Below are 18138 nucleotides of genomic sequence, written 5' to 3' on the forward strand. Positions count from 1 at the left end.
TCTAGATAACATGACTGGGGACCCCCCTGGTACCCCCTATAGAACCACAGCTCTAGATAACATGACTGGGGTCCCCCCTGGTACCCCCTATAGAACCACAGCTCTAGATAACATGACTGGGGACCCCCCTGGTACCCCCTATAGAACCACAGCTCTAGATAACATGACTGGGGACCCCCCTGGTACCCCCTATAGAACCACAGCTCTAGATAACATGACTGGGGACCCCCCTGGTACCCCCTATAGAACCACAGCTCTAGATAACATGACTGGGGACCCCCCTGGTACCCCCTATAGAACCACAGCTCTAGATAACATGACTGGGGACCCCCCTGGTACCCCCTATAGAACCACAGCTCTAGATAACATGACTGGGGACCCCCCTGGTACCCCCTATAGAACCACAGCTCTAGATAACATGACTGGGGACCCCCCTGGTACCCCCTATATAACCACAGCTCTAGATGACATGACTGGGGACCCCCTGGTACCCCCTATAGAACCACAGCTCTAGATAACATGACTGGGGACCCCCCTGGTACCCCCTATAGAACCACAGCTCTAGATAACATGACTGGGGACCCCCCTGGTACCCCCTATAGAACCACAGCTCTAGATAACATGACTGGGGACCCCCTTTGTACCCCCTATAGAACCACAGCTCTAGATAACATGACTGGGGACCCCCCTGGTACCCCCTATAGAACCACAGCTCTAGATAACATGACTGGGGACCCCCCTGGTACCCTATAGAACCACAGCTCTAGATAACATGACTGGGGACCCCCCTGGTACCCCCTATAGAACCACAGCTCTAGATAACATGACTGGGGACCCCCCTGGTACCCCCTATAGAACCACAGCTCTAGATAACATGACTGGGGACCCCCCTGGTACCCCCTATAGAACCACAGCTCTAGATAACATGACTGGGGACCCCCCTGGTACCCCCTATATAACCACAGCTCTAGATGACATGACTGGGGACCCCCTGGTACCCCCTATAGAACCACAGCTCTAGCTAAATCATGGGACCTGACGGCGTACAGCGGGGGGTGTGGCGCGTGGCCCGCCCGCTGCATCCGTTATAGAAAGCCATTCTTAGATCAGCTGATTTACAAGCCGGGGGGGGGGGTGGAAGTGTGTTGTTTTTTGTCCCGCGGCAGTAAAGCAGCTCTGGCAGCGCAGAGGGGCCGTTTTTTCATTTTTTTATTACAATGCTAGACGCAGTGGACGGTGAACCCCAGGGAGACATGCATTTAACATGCCATTACCCACAGTAAACACAACAGCTTTTACAACCACGCAGTGGAGACAGACACACTGACACAGTAAACACAACAGACTTTACAACCACGCAGTGGAGACAGACACACTGACACAGTAAACACAACAGACTTTACAACCACGCGCTGGAGACAGACACACTGACACAGTAAACACAACAGACTTTACAACCACGCGCTGGAGACAGACACACTGACACAGTAAACACAACAGACTTTACAACCACGCGCTGGAGACAGACACACTGACACAGTAAACACAACAGCTTTTACAACCACGCAGTGGAGACAGACACACTGACACAGTAAACACAACAGACTTTACAACCACACGCTGGAGACAGACACACTGACACAGTAAACACAACAGACTTTACAACCACGCGCTGGAGACAGACACACTGACACAGTAAACACAACAGACTTTACAACCACGCGCTGGAGACAGACACACTGACACAGTAAACACAACAGACTTTACAACCACGCGCTGGAGACAGACACACTGACACAGTAAACACAACAGACTTTACAACCACGCGCTGGAGACAGACACACTGACACAGTAAACACAACAGACTTTACAACCACGCGCTGGAGACAGACACACTGACACAGTAGCTGTTTGTCACTCTCACACTCCCTCGTTTCTCTCCCTCAAACATCCCCCCCTCCATCTCTCTCTTTCTTTCTCTCTCTCTCTCTCCATCTCACTCTCTCTCGCTCTCTCTCTCTCTCTCTCTCTCTCTCTCTCTCTCTCTCTCTCTCTCTCCATCTCTCTATGGATGTACTTCAGATCAGTGGTTCCCAAACGTTTCAGGTCGAGATCCAAAAGACAGATGTTTGTCCGGGACCCAAACTAGTGAAAATAGCAGATCTACAAGCACCACGCATAGCTTCTTAATTATTATTATTATTATTTATTTATATTGGAATTTCTTAGATTTGTTTGTTTGTTTTTTTAAATGTATAAAAAATGTATTAAAAAAAAAGTTTCTCCCTCTCCCTCAACCCTACTTGAGGGACCACACACACTGAAAAATAGCCGATGTTACAGGCTCAGAATGTGTCTCACATGGAAACACTTGTAGGTCAGCCAGTACGCAACGCAACGCACAAATCAGGCATACTGTAACTCTAAAAGCTAATCTCTTTTAACCATGAACACTAACATTTATCTTGTGGGAACCAGTTAAATTGTCTCCACATTGTCTATGTGTCAAATTATACTATACCTGAGGGCAGATTTGGCCTTCACCGTATAGAAAGTACGCACGCACGCACGCACACACGCAATCTCTCACGCACACACACACACAAACACATAGGCACACAGGCACGTACGCACGCACGCACGCAATCTCTCATGCACACACACACACACACAGGCACGCACGCACGCACGCACGCACGCACGCACGCACACACACACACACACACACACACACACACACACACACACACACACACAATATCGGGGGCTTCACCAATGATGAGTGATGAGTGATAGAGAATCCATCTCACCTGCAGCAGCGCTGTGAGCCCAGATCATAATTACACTCATTATTCACACTGTTCAACATCCAAATCTATCCATCCATTCTCATTTCCTTCCTTCCATCCATTCTTTCTCTTGCTCACCCATGCACGCACGCACGCATGCACACACACACACACACACACACACACACACACACACACACACACACACACACACACACACACACACACACACACACACACACAGAGCATATAATAGGCCACTAGGGGTGGAGAAACATGATCAAACCATTGTTGTTATGTCTTGGCATTTATGTATCCATGAGGTACGATAAACATGTCCTCAGAAACCAGAGGGAGGAGGAGAGGATTGGAGAGAATAGAATAGAGGAGGAGAGAAGAGACGTACTGAGTCGCTCCATCCACCTTTTTGACCTTTCATCTTGTCAAAAGGTACACCATTTTCTAATCAATTTGAAAAAACTCCATAAAGGTCGGTCTGTCAATCCATCATTCTGTGAAAGGAACAGTCTTATATGAAAAGAGAAAGTCATTATTGAGCAAACTGACACATTTCAATGCAAATTATAGGTAATGGTGTCTCCTATATTCCTATTTCCTCCTATATTACTCCTATATTCAATGGTGTCTCCTATATTATTTCCAGCAAACTGCAGACTGTTAAAACATTCATTCAGGAGATTACTGCGGGGCGGCAGTGGTTCAGGGGTAGAGTGGCTGGATGGTAACCGAGAGGTTGCCAGTTCAAACCCGCGGGCTCCCCCAGAGTTAGTGTCGAAGTGTCCTTGAGCTAGACACACATTGCTCCCGATGTGCTGGTTGGATGCCTTGCATGGTTTCCGCTGCCATCGGTGTGTGAATGTGTGTGAATGGGTAAATGTAATGCACAATCTATGTAAAGCACCTTGGAGAAAAGCGCTATATAAAAATGCACCATTTAACATATTACTCCAACATTCCAACAGTGGAGATACGTACACACTGACAGATTAAAGCGGGAGGGGGGGGGGGGGGGGGGGGGGGTAGGTGTAGGTCAAACGAGGACAGGAATTGAGAACAATTTGTGAGTCCTTTGCCTGCCTGCCTCACAAACAGATGGATGGAACAACACAGTCAATAGCACTTTACAACACTCCAGGATACCACAGCGCCATGACAGACCAGTTAGCCTTCATAATGGAATAATGGAGCTCTGTGTGTACGTGTGCGCGTGTGTGCCTTATCTGTTAACCTCCCTCTGAGTCGAGTCTAGGGTCTTTCAGGAGATCCGGTCTGTCATGAGGCGCGCAAAACAACCGCTCGTATGTCTCTGCGCCCCAGCGCCGTTTGGCGCTGGGGTCAAAGCATCATTTATCTGTAGCTTCATGGATGTTGGAAAAAAACAAAGGCAATTCGTTGCTTCATCAGGCAGAAACCTCTTATCTCCATATTTGAATAGTTTGTTTTTTCGTAAATGAATGGCCTATACTTGATCACACTACAACGTCACACAAAAGCACTAGAAAATAGCAGGTCTACAAGCTCAAAACGCATCACGTTCCGAGCTTGTAGATCTGCTACTTTTGATGCTTTTGAATTTGAATCCTTAAAAGTGACAGATTTGGACATGAGGTTTCCACCCGACGGAGACGATTTATATGTACGTTCGTGTGTTTTTTTCTTTCTTAGAAAAGCAATTACTGTATAACACAGACACACACACACACACACACACACACACACACACACACACACACACACCCCTCCCCGGCCCCAATATCCCCCCCCCCCTCGCTCTCTCTCTCTGTGAGTCTCCCACAGGCGTTATAACAGTGTGTCCTAGAAAAGCGGTGCCCTTGGTCCCTGTGTGTGTGTGTGTGCGTGCGTGCGTGTGCGCGCACGCTCGTGCAAACGAGACAAGGCAGATGAATGGAGCTCAGATCAATTCCCCTCAGACAGGCTTAATAGAGTGCCTAATAATGGCCTGCAGATAGGGGGAAGCGGCGCTGTCACACAGAGAAACAAAACAAAGGCTTTCTCAACACAGATCTCATCTCTCAGTCAGTTCAGCCCCCAAATTAATTGCTTATAAAAACGATGTCTGCGGGCAACAAATGTGACACATTTGTAGCAATGGCGGGCGGCTGTGGTGATAATGACACTTTCAAAGGGCAGACATGAGATCGACTTTTCTTCCTTCTTCTGTAGATGATGGGGAATTATTCAAATGACACGAGTTGTGACACATTAATGTGCCACAGTGGGTGATTCAGATTGTGACATTAGAATGAAACGGACTCAGAGGGAGACATTAGCCGCTCAATCCGGGAAAGCATCTTATATGAAGCAAACATTTATAACTAAAATCTTTGCTTCTGAGGGTCCTTGGAACTCAATATTCTGATATAGGGTTCCGCGGCCAAATACATAGTTTATATTGTGTATGTAGTACTAATGTAGTGTAATGGAGTAGACGGACCATGAGTTGTTTTGTGTTGTATTGTTGTGTTGGATGAATGTTGTATGTAAATGTATGTAATAATATGGAAGAAATGTAATGATATGTTGAAGACCCCAGGAAGAATAGCTGCTGTGACTCACAGTAAGCTAATGGGGATCTAATAAATAAATCAAATCAAATATCGTGGGGGTCCTTGATATGATAGCAACATACCGTACGTTTTAGAACTGGCCTCAGGTCTTACTGTATAACATCACAACGTGTCGCAATTTAGGGGGGAAAAGGTGTTTTGCTGAATAGTTTGATTCATTATTCAATAATCTAAAATGTCAGTAGTGCAGTAACTTGTAACCAAAGCTGTAAATTAAATGGAGTAAAAAGTGCATTTCATTCTGCGATGTGATTGAGCAGAAGTATAAAATAATTAGGGCTGTCAAAGTTAACGCACTATTAACTAGTTAACTCACAATCCTTTTAACGCGCGATTAACACACTGTGAAGTTTGACAGAATGGTTGAGAGATGCATGGCAATTTTACACTGAAGATAATTGTTAAACAGCTGCATTACTTAAGTTAATTTAAGTCTACACAATTAGAAAACTTAGAAAACATGTTATTTTGATCAACATGGCCTGTTATCTCTCGTAATGGTACCATTGGCCAACATCAATACAGTTCTTTAGTTTGGGTCTGGAAGGCTAAATGTCATGAAATGGTGGTCCGTGGCTCAAATGCACAATAAATAATGGACATTGATATGAAAAATCTTGAAAACCACTGATTTAAGGTATATTTAGAACGGATAAAAAATATGCGATTAATTTGCGATTAATCACAGTTAACTATGGACAATCATGCGATTAATCAGATTAAATATTTTAATCGATTGACAGCCCTAAAAATAATATATGGAAATGAAGCAAAAGTAGCTTGAAATTGTACATACAGCAGCACTATGTATCCTATTTATTTATTTATAACATGTACTTTTGTGCAACCTGTATGGTAGAGTCTGGTAGGAGAGGACAGTTACACAGTGCTGCTTTAAGTACCGTACTTGAGTACTTGAGTACTTGAGTACTCTGGTTTACACCACTGAAAACCACAAGATTAAACCTTTTAGAGACGGTTCGGTTCATGTTCTCCCCGGAAGGCTTGCTGTACTGGATTATGCTACTGTCAGTTTCTGTGTTGGTGGTGAAGGTTCAAGGTTGTATTAAGACACCATAGCCCTGGGTACAGTATCAGCCTATAGTACAGTACATACAGTATCACTCTCTGTGCATGGCTGTCTCTCTCTTTCACTGCCATTCTCTCACAGTCATCTGTCATTCCTGCTCTTTGTGCTCTCTATCTCCGCTTCTCTATTTCACAACGCTCCACGCCCGATCCTCTCCCTCCATCTACCCCTCTGTCTCGTTAAAAGGCAGATTTTCACTGTGCAGTATCTGTCTCATACTGGAACATGATTCATTCTTTTTTTTAACCCATTTTGACCTGAGATCAGATTCTAAAAATGTCTTCTACATCCTGTCCTGACAGTTTTCTGAAAAAGCTATGTTTATGTCGTTCTTAGATTTTTCAAAAATAGCAGAGTGGCGCGCTACAAGCTTGTAGATCTGCTATTTTTCAATAGCTAAAGCATAACATAATGCTAATATCAAAAGGGGTTCCCGCCCCGAGAATGGGTTAATAGTATGTTTTGGAGTACCATTTACTACTTAGTTCAATGGATAGACATTATACAATGAAATCCATGTCTGTAATATGAGTGAAAAAGGGCAGTAGTGTTACAATTACAACACTTATCCAGAGCAACTTAATCAGAGTAAGAACGAACAGCTATTTTCCGGTGCAAGAACACCAGCACACAATTAAGCACAAACAAACAAACAAACAAACAAGGTAAATAGTCACTCACATAAGTAGAATGCAAAGAGAACAATAGTGCCTCATGGAAACTAGGATACCTAAACATCTAATCTGTGTAAAGTCTAAACAATTTTTAAAGATCTAAATCATATTCTTAACATTCACGCTCAATAAAAAGACAAAGACTAATTTGCAAATCTGCCAAACTAGATAAAGTGCCCGTCGGGGCAGGTCATGGTGGCGCTATAATAGGCCAATGTGAAAAGGGTGGCATTTCTTCTTATGCCTTGGATGGCAATTGGATGATTTGAGGCATTTTGTTCCAAAAATGTGTTTTGAAAAAATCCACCTGTTGGTGGCGCTATAACAGGCCAATGTGAAAAGGGATGGATATATTCCTCAGCCTAGTATTTAAGTCCAATACTTTTTGTTCAAAACAGGCCAATCCTGCAAACTTTGAAAGCCAATGTTAGCCAATTAGGATGGAATATGAAATATCGGACAGATCCATCAGATGAACAGACAGACAGATGAACACTATAGATATACTGTGTAACGATTTGCGGAATTTTTGGGCAGAATCAGTAATATCAAAAAATGTGTTTTACAAAAGTCGGCCTCCTGGTGGCGCTATACATTCTGGAAAATTTGGCACCGACCGGCTTAACGGTGCTGGAGATTAGCTGGTAACAGACGGACGGACGGTCACACACATGCACACACACAGACGGAGTGCCTTCGGCCTGGTGGAGACAAAAGTGGAGTTGTATAGCCTACAACGCAGGTTCAGGAGTGGAGACCACTCCCCGTTCTCCATCGCCTCTTCCTAGTGTCTCTATTTCTCTAGGCAGGCAGTGATGGAGCAGAGACGACTGACCGCTCCCCGAGTACAGCAACGATGGCCGTCAGCCTCCGAGACTACTCCCCCATCCTGAGTCTCACCGTACTTTGGGTTCCTCATTCCATTCCATATTAATCTCACTACGTTTCAATAAAAACTAGAAAAAGTGCCCTTCTGGGCACAGGTCTCCACCAGGATAGGAATGTAGGACATTGCAGCTTGCCTTCATCTGGTGGTTGGATAAAAGGGCAACTAAAGTAAATTATCCACAGATCCGTGCAGTTAGAGGTAAAAACACTTTTCGGCCAGTTATAGCGCCACCTTGAGGCTGAGTTGAAATTGTTCATGTGGCATTTCGTCCTCGGCCTAGTGGGAATGTGCGTGCACAATTTCACGGAAATCACGCGATGTGTTCATGATTTGCAGCATTTTGTTTGAAACTGAGCACTCCTGTGAACTTTGGAAGCCAATCTTAACCAATCAGGATGGAGTCTGAGAAATCTGAAAGACCGGTTTCGTTGAATGGCTCTAGAGAGACTGTGTACCAATTTGCGCGATGTTTGGACAAAATCTGTAGGTGTACTGTGCAAAAACTTGTTTTGCACAAAGCGGCCTCCTGGTGGCGCTATAACAGGCCGTTCTGGAAAGTTTGGGGCAGAGGTGCATCGTTGGCATCCAGGGAGTGTGTGTGCAAAATTTGGCATCGACCGGGTTAACGGTGGCCGAGATTAGCTGCTCACGGACACACACACGGACGGACACACGGACGGACGGAGTGCAAAACATACTCTCCCCCCATGCCTTCGGCCTGGTGGAGACAAAAAGTAGCTTACTAGTAAGCTATAGGAGATAAGGAGAGATAAGTGCTAGGGGGTGAGGTGGAGTCTGAAGAGGTGAGTGTTGGTGGACTGTGGTGGAAGATAGGGAGTGAGTCTGCAGTATAGTGATGGCATGGGGGAGTTTAATAGCACAGTTTAGGAGCCAGGGAAGTCTAGTATAGTGATTCTCAAACTCTTCTGGATCAGTGCCCAAAAAAATCTGGAAAGGCCACCTTTCATCGGACCACTTAATGGCAGTCATTCAGCTGAAGTTATGGGGTTTGTAGTTACATTTTGTATCTCCAAGAACTCTTAAAGAAGCATTGTGTATATGATTGGTGATTGATTGATCGAATATGTTATTTATTAGTAAGAAATGTAAACAGCATGTGGCACAGTAAGGCTAGGTCCTGGGGAATAGTTTTCCTTGTGGCCCTACGTATTCAATTAATCAACATAGCATAAAACATTAACACAATAATACATGCCATCCACAAATACAAACTATACGTAAAATGTACAAAGGAGAAAACGTTCAACGTGCGTGTGATTTATTTTCATTTGCTTTCTGATCAAGCCAGCAGCGAACAATGGATAGTGTCTGTGTCTGACACAAAATTGTCAAAAAACACTATCTGCAATGGTTATTGTGAAAAATATTTCCTGTTCTGTCATTTTGTATCAGCTTGATAACAAATTCAGTGTATCAAGCACGCACGCATACACACACACACACACACACACACACACACACACACACACACACACACACACACACACACACACACACACACACACACACACACACACACAATGTATTGTAATTTGTAAGCTAAGAGCACTTGATGCTATTGACCTTGGCAAAGTGAAACTCAGCTGTATCATAAAGTAAGATACTGTAGGAATAATAATGATGAGACCTGAGCTGAGCTTGATGTCTCTCCCACTCAGTGAATACATAAATGCGTGTGTACACTGTACATTACTACTGTATGTGAGGGCCTTATGTCCCCATAAGTAATGTTCCTGGCCCTCACAAGAGACATTAGAGTAAAGTAGTTAAGTAGTAGTTGCACACAGGTGCGTTCGGCCGAATATCGGAGCAAATTACGGACGACGTAAAAACACAATCAACCTCACTTATTATGAAAATCCGCTTTTGTCGCGGACATTGTGGCGAGGCGGACGCGTTATGATGACGTGCGCAGCACAACTCCATGTGTGTGTGCTCTCACTCGCACTGATCCACACAGCAGACACAGAACCATGTCCAGACCCAAAAACACTGAGGTAAATTTGTTGTTTGATTGACCCATTTTGGACTGATGTCGATTAAAAAAGACTGGCTTCTAAATCCTAATAGTTTTCTGAAAAACCCATGTTTCTATGTCAGTGGTGCTCAACCTTTTTCATGTCAAGGACCCCCAGAATTATCTCTATTGGGCCACGGACCCCCATCTCAAAATATGTAGTTCCAGGGACCCCCCAGAAGCAAATATTTTAGTTAAAAATGTTCGCTCTGAAATATATGTTCAAAGATTTGCATCACATTTTCACAACTTTTCAAAAATAGCAGACCTACAAGCTCGTAGCGCTTTTCAATATAGCAGATCACCAAATGGGGTTCCCGCCCAAAATGGGTTAAGCATAACGTGCCACCAAAAAATAGCTTCCCATAGCTTATTAATTTTGCGTCGAGGAGCGATGTGCGATCCAACAAAACACATCTCCCAGACTGCGTTCCTCTGCGCTTCGGCTGCTGCCTGCTGGATGCATGGGGTTGGGCTACTTGAGGGGTGATTTCACCCGTGTGTCTTCTCAAGTGAAGCCTGCCTTGTACTTCGTCATACGATGTGTTACATGCTGAAAATAGCTGATCAAGCTCACAGCGTGCCGCGTCAACACTTTGTGAGCTTTTAGATCTATTTTAGAAATTCAGCACACGGAAATATGCAGGATGTGAGTCTATGCATCAGCAACGTATTGAAAAAAAAAACAACTAAAAAGAAAACTACAAGGAACTAAACTAGTTCATACTGAACTGAACTTCGAACTAGATGTAGAAAGTGAACTTTCCCAACACTGCCTTTACTGTAATGTTCAACCAGGGACCAGGGACATTGTCCTCATAATGTCTATTTCTCAAATTCAATATTAGTAAAAGATTCCGGTTGGGGGTAGCAGACCTCTACGCTCACAACAGTTCGCATCCACGATGCGATGTGAGCTTGTATATCAGCTGTTCTCGGTGCGCAATACTGTTGCGCTTTGAAGTATAAATGTCTCCTAGGGTGCATCTCACTTGCCAACACACAAGAGAGATTGAATAGACTGAAACCAGCGCTCCCCAAAACAACAGGTTTGGAGATCTGTTGGGAATTCATGATTACATGAAACAGTCGCCCAGTCCCAATGTTTGTAAACAAATAATTGGTCTATTCAATTCAAAAGGCTCTGGTCAGGCTCTGCCAGTGGGCCTAATGAGGCCAACTCCTTTCACCTGGGCCAGGCTCTGCCAGTGGGCCTAATGAGGCCAACTCCTTTCATTTCCAGCCTCTGCCTCAGCCAATTGAGGCTTAACCAGTGGGCCGAATAGATTGAAGTACACTTTTCAGTTTGCAGTCTTCACACACAGGGACATACACAGATCTCCATGTACACCGGCTGACAGTTAAAACGGGTGCTATGACAACGTATATCATTAGGTTCCCAAGTTGCATTGTTAGTTCCCAAGTACGCTTATGTAAGTCTACATAAGTACTTTATGTAGACATAGGCTACGTTTACATGAAGGGTGATCATTCCGAATAAATACTTCAGAATAAAATACATCCGATGTAATGTTTTTTGCCGCGAGTTTACATGGGAAATGGTCATTCCGAATGAGTGTTTATATGGAGAAGTGATAGAAGACATGATACATGTTAATTCACGTGAAACTACGCCATCTGTTGGACACATAAAATATAGGCAGTTCATTCATTGTGACTTTCAGACGAAAGACGACACTTTGAAATCCCATCATTTCATTCCGCAGTAGTTTTGAGGCTGCTGCTTGGATAGGGACGGACATACATATTATGTTTACCGTCTTTTTTTCCCCACCTGCTGCGGCCCCCATCTTCTCCGCTGGGAAGGTGATCATCTCGTTTTTATGTGTAGCCTACTTTATTATCTACAGCACGGCCAGTGCACACAACACACTGATTATTATTGTATCTGGTCGCTCGTTATTTTTGAGAGAGAGAGAGAGAGAGAGAGAGAGAGAGAGAGAGAGAGTGAGAGAGAGACCGTTGAACACACACACACACACACACACACACACACACAAAATGCACGAAATAACGCGCTCTATGTGCAAACTCCTCGGCGCTTGGATATGAGGCTTATGAGCGCCTTGGAGTTGGAGCGCAATGGAAATGAGCATGCTCAGAAAGACCAGAATGAATTTACATCCGAAGCAGTGTATACATGAGTCCAATTTTCTTTCAATTGCATTGAACATCGGAGTAATCCGGCCAGTGACATCGGAATGGTTTTTAGATCGCATCGAGCGTTTTCATTCGGATGTAAGTTTTTGTAGGTGTTTACATACCAACGTTTAATAGGATTGAACTTCTATTCGGAATGAAAAGGGGATTTAACTGCTCATGTAAACGTAGCCATTGATAGTATTTTAGACAGACTTATAGCTTGTTATGTAGATAGCACTAGAATTGCATTTTATGTAGTCATAGCACTTTATAGTACACATGTATATTGTATAATATATAATATAGTATAGTATGTATAGCTGACATAGATACTCCACTGTTACGTTCTTAGTTTATACATGATTCATGATAACTACTTTTTATATATGTGATGTATGCCATGCTTTTGTTTTTGCTTAATGTAAGTCGCTCTGGACCAAGAGCGTCTGCTAAATGCCTAAATTGTAAATGAACCCCCCCCCCCCCCCCAGATTTTGCAGTGTACTTTCAGATCTCTCAAGGCAAGAGAGAGAGAACCTGAAGCTAGTGTGGTTTATGTAGGGACATGTGGAAGTGTGCGTGACTGTACTTGAATTCATTTTATCTTGGTACGCTAATAAGCCTACAGATGTGTGTGTGTGTGTGTGTGTGTGTGTGTGTGTGTGTGTGTGTGCGTCAGGGCATTGCTTGATTTGGAATATACTTAACATTTTTTGTCTAGTTTTTTGTCCAAAAATAGGCAGCAGCGTTTTGTTGCCTCACATGAATGCCTCGGAAATCTCCTTGGGAGATATAATATTTGGATGTAAAACCTGTTTCTGGTCGAAAAAGCTAAGCTGTGAGTCCAGGGACACTAAAAATAGAAGAAAAAATAAAAAGCATGTGTGTGAGGTTCGGAACTGTAAGCCTTTACGGCTCTGGCTATGGCAACCTCCTCTCAGGACATGGGATCAGTGCTTTGTATAATGTGGAAGATTATACACAGTGATGTGACAAAATGACACCCCTGGAATCTGACTGGCCACCCCAGGTGCCACCCATTACCTTGAACGAACCAGTGGTTCTCACACTGGGGTCCTTGAAGGGGTGTCAATGGACCTTATGTGTGCAACTCTGAGAATTATGGTGGACTTGAAACAGGCATGTGAACAGGCATGTCTACATAAGGGCTTGTGTGTGGGGGGGGAAATAAGGGCTTATGTGGGGGGCCAATATGGGCTTGTGTGAGGGCCAATAAGGGCTTGTGTGGGGGGAAAATAAGGGCTTATGTGGGGGCCAATAAGTGCTTATGTGGGGGGCCAATAAGTGCCATTGGCCCTTCAAGACGAACATTGACAAGTAATGATAATTCTACTATCATAATGAATGATCTTTTAATGTGCTGGCTGCCATCAGTCAGTTTTAGTTTCAGACTAATGAGAACATATTGCTTATTTTACTGTCCAATGACATGAAATGGCACAAGGGACAGACCCCACAAAAAGACCACCCCCAAACATCGCCACAAAAGCCAGAGAAGCGCGTCTTACTTGTGGTCAAGAGGTATATACAGTAACCCAAAGATAAAACCAACCCAGAGAGAGGGGTTTCGATCCCCTCTAGACTGGCTGGAAGAATCTGGGTGGGGAAGTGAATTGCGACCACTCACTCTACCCCTGCTGAGCCTCTGCCGCCCCAGTGGAGCAGGTCAGGGACCTATAGCTGCCCCACTGGAGCAGGTCAGGGACCTATAGCTGCCCCACTGGAGCAGGTCAGGGACCTATAGCTGCCCCAGTGGAGCAGGTCAGGGACCTATAGCTGCCCCAGTGGAGCAGGTCAGGGACCTATAGCTGCCCCAGTGGAGCAGGTCAGGGACCTATAGCTGCCCCAGTGGAGCAGGTCAGGGACCTATAGCTGCCCCAGTGGAGCAGGTCAGGGACCTATAGCTGCCCCAGTGGAGCAAGTCAGGGACCTATAGCTGCCCCAGTGGAGCAGGTCAGGGACCTATAGCTGCCCCAGTGGAGCAGGTCAGGGATCTATAGCTGCCCCAGTGGAGCAGGTCAGGGACCTATAGCTGCCCCACTGGAGCAGGTCAGGGACCTATAGCTGCCCCAGTGGAGCAGGTCCGGGATCTATAGCTGCCCCAGTGGGGCAAGTCATAGTAGCCTGGTTAATAAACCAGACTAATATCGCACGGATCCGCGGGATATTAGTCTGGGGAGGCTCAGCTTGGATTTCATTTCCAGGGAAACATTTTCTCTTTGACCCAATTGGTCAGAGCTACTGTCAGTCAAAGGTCTCAAGCATTGAATGTCACTGTACCAAAGCCCGCCCATATTGCATACCGTGTCCCTATTGGGCGCACACGTTCTCGTGTGTAGAAAATGGGCGTACAATTGAGCCTCTCCAGACCGAAATCCGCCGGTAGGCAATTTTTTTTTGCCAACGGCTGATTCGGTCTGGTTTATTAACCAGGCTAAAGTCATAGCACTTCATAGTACATAATGTATAGTATATATGTATAGTTTATATGTATAGTGTCATTATATAGATATGTTCTAGTTACGTTCTTAGGTTACGCATGTTTCATGATAAATGCCTTTTATATGTGATGTATTCCCATGCTTTTTGTTCTTGCTTAATGTAAATCACTCTGGATTATGAGCGTCTGCTAAATGCCTAAATTGTAAATTGTAATTGTAAGTTCAGTGGCCTTCCTAGTTCGATGCCGGGCTCCCCCAGAGTTAGTGTCATAGTGTGATGTCACAGAGTGATGTCATACCTGTGATGGCGTGGTGGGAGAAGGCCTCTACGTAGGTCAGGTAGTTGTGAGGACAGTGTTTCTTCAGCCACTTGCAGACGTCCTGCTGTGTCCACAGCACCACGGGCTTGGACAGGCTGGAAAGGGTGGGGCTGGTGTGGTACACCGTCAGAGCTTCCCCCGGGTGCAGCTGGAACACACATTTAGGACATTTAGTTTCCCCTTTCTTTCTTTTTTTTAACGGTTTTGTACCTTTTTTTTTATTTACATATTTTTTTTCTGTCTTTGCTTGTTCAACCCGTGGGCCATTTAGGGTGGGAGTAGGATATTCATTTTTTTTAACTAGACTAGAGGGACAAATAAGAACCCCTTGTTGAGCAGTTGAAATATGTACCGTATTGGGAGTTGTCAAATGGTTGTAGTATTGTGCTGCTTCCTGACATGAATATAAAATAATAAAAAAATTGTAAAAAATAAATAAATAGCCGCATCGTGACATGTGATCTTTTTTGTAACAATGTTATTAGTGTAGTTCACAATGATAACAGTTATTTAGATCCATACCACTACATACCCAACCCCCCCGCCCACTGGTCCTTCATTTGTATTTGCATTGGCTTACAGCGGTGTCACTGAACTGATCTACAAGCTATGCAGTGCATTTTTAGCTTTCAGATCAGTTCTATTTGTCAAGCGCGTGTCTGTGCGTGCGTGTGTGCATGCTTGTGTAAGTAAGTAAGTCAGGGCCAAATTGTGCCGGTGGGGCTGTGGCCCATGGCCCCTTCAGGGAAAGTGGACTGTGCTGTACTGGGTTTGAGGCCCTGAAAAGGGCTTCTGGGGACCATCATTGGTTGATTGTGTTAAATTTAAGTAAAAAAGATGATAAAAAAATCCCCCCTGAAAAACCCGAACATTTCGTGCGCACATACTGGCCTCGTGGGAGTTAATCTGTCCCTGAAGTAAGTAAGTATACTGTAAGTAAGTAGCATGGCTCAAATGGGTTTAGAGCTTTTTGCTAACATTCGTGGCTGTAACTGACCTGAATTGCTGTGTATGGTTTTCTCATTGATGTGAAAATGAGCTGAAATGAAGCATTCTAATGCCATCCTTTTGCATGGAATCCCTTCTGGTGGGCTTGTTATAATAAGTTGCTAATTAATACAAGAGAGAGGAGAGGCATATTATGCTGATGGATTGGTGCACTGTGGAATGCACTACCTGGGGCCAGCATTATATGTCCTATTATACTATATATATCACAATTTAGAATGAAAGAATGCATTTGCATGAGTTACCTTTAAACCACCTTTCTTCTGGAAAAGAATCTTCAAAGTGTGACTCCAAACGCGGAATAAAAAGTAGCCCGCAGTAAAGGCTTAATTTAAACGTTGTCGTACGACGTCGTCACACTCGGAATTAGCCGATCAACAAGCCCACAGCGCATCGCTTCCGTGACACGCTGTGATCTTGTAGATCAGCTGTTTTGGGTTTATGCAACACTGTCTTATGGTGAAGTATGGAGGCTTAGCGGCTTCATAAGAGGTTGATGCAAACCGACATCAAAGGGGAGGGTAAAGCTGTATTATGGCTGCATTGCGCTGCTTGCTGAAAATAACAGATCTTTGAGTGGAAAAAAGGAATTAACTGCATAAAATGAGTTATTCATGCGGTGAGGCATATAAATTAAGGCTTAAGGTGGAAAAGGTATAATAAAATGTCTAATTAAAATGTTTTTTCTTTCCCACATCTCAGGTGCAGCTACAGAGATATGGAGACGAATGAACACTTTAACTTGGAATATTTTAATATTTATATTTAGAGAGTATAAATGTACATTGTGAGAGTGCAAATGTACTTTGTGAGAGTACAAAAGTACTTTGTGTGAGAGTACAATGTACTTTGTACACTCTCTGAGTTAAACCAACACATTACTGTGCTATAAGAGCAGATGAAACTATTTTGTGTCAAGGGGGCGTGGACCCCCGTCTGAAAATGTTTTCTGCCAGGGAGAACCCCAAGATTTCTGTTCTGTTCTAGTTCTTCAAAAATAGCAGATCTACAAGCTCATAACGCAGCACAATGTGATGTGCTATGAGTTTATATATCTGTTATTTTTTAATATAAAATATGGTTAAAGTGGTTGAAATGATTGTGATTGTGGGATCCCCATGTAACCCTCCAAGGTCCTGGGGGTCCCCGGACCCCTGCTGTACATAACAGAGAGACATAAAGTAAAGTACTGTACAGTGTAGAGACAGAGAGATCTGTATCTCTATCAAAAATAATGAAACACGTATACGTACAGCAAGCACATAACCTTTTTGAGGTGCTGTGATATAAATGATTATAAAGAAAATGTATAAAACCCTGCACGGTGATAATTATGTTCCCATACAATTTATTTTGTTAAGTCAAACCGTTTGACCTGACAAAGAAAGAGCCTAAGGCTGGTTGAATAAATGGTTGAATAAATGGTATTGGAGCATATTTTTATTCTCATTCTATTTCTCTATATCTCTTTGTCAACAACAGTGCATCCTGGAACGGTGATCTTCCTATTATCTCTAGAGATACCACTATGAACTAGCTAAAACATCCTCTCTGTACTGTGTGTTGGGGTGGAAACCTCATATGTCAAATTCAAAAATATCAAAAGTAGCAGATCTACAAGCTTGCTTTTGTGTGAATCTGTAGTATGATCAAGTTAGAATAAGGAGATAAGAGGTTTCTGCCCAACAGCGACAATATATAATGTATTTGTTATTGGTGATAATATCTATTTTATGACGGTGCCGTAAAAACTCTTGTCAGCATATCGCATGATGTATATTAATTTTACTGTCACATGATGCTGTAGTGTGCACACAATGCATTCTGTCAGCACCTTGCTTTATGTGTGTGTGTGTGTGTGTGTGTGTGTGTGTGTGTGTGTCTGTGTGTGTGTGTGTGTGTGTGTGTGTGTGTGTGTGTGTGTGTGTGTGTGTGTATGTGTGTGTGTGTGTGTGTGTGTGTGTGTGTGTGTGTGTGTGTGTGTGTGCGTGCGTGTGTGTGTGTGTGTGTGTGGTGCGTGTGTGCGTGTGTGTGTATTCCATGAACGCAATCTCCGCCGGGCTGCCACAGTCAAGAGGCAGCAACGAAAGGAGAGA

At 44.0% G+C, this 18138-nt stretch overlaps 1 protein-coding gene across 1 annotated transcript in view; it reads right to left on the minus strand.

The window, feature by feature from the left end:
• Positions 1 to 18138, minus strand: part of LOC310862129 (sterile alpha motif domain-containing protein 10-like) — a gene marked incomplete at both ends in the record, with an annotated part of 60315 nt that overhangs the window by 15445 nt on the left and 26732 nt on the right. The window contains one exon of the mRNA XM_083769865.1: positions 15014 to 15182. Coding sequence (XP_083625991.1) covers positions 15014 to 15182 — 169 coding nt within the window. The remainder of the gene's footprint in view (positions 1 to 15013; positions 15183 to 18138) is intronic.

Source organism: Protomyctophum parallelum (genome assembly GCF_964188405.1).
Source record: "Protomyctophum parallelum genome assembly, chromosome: 7".
Taxonomy (NCBI): Eukaryota; Metazoa; Chordata; class Actinopteri; order Myctophiformes; family Myctophidae; genus Protomyctophum; species Protomyctophum parallelum.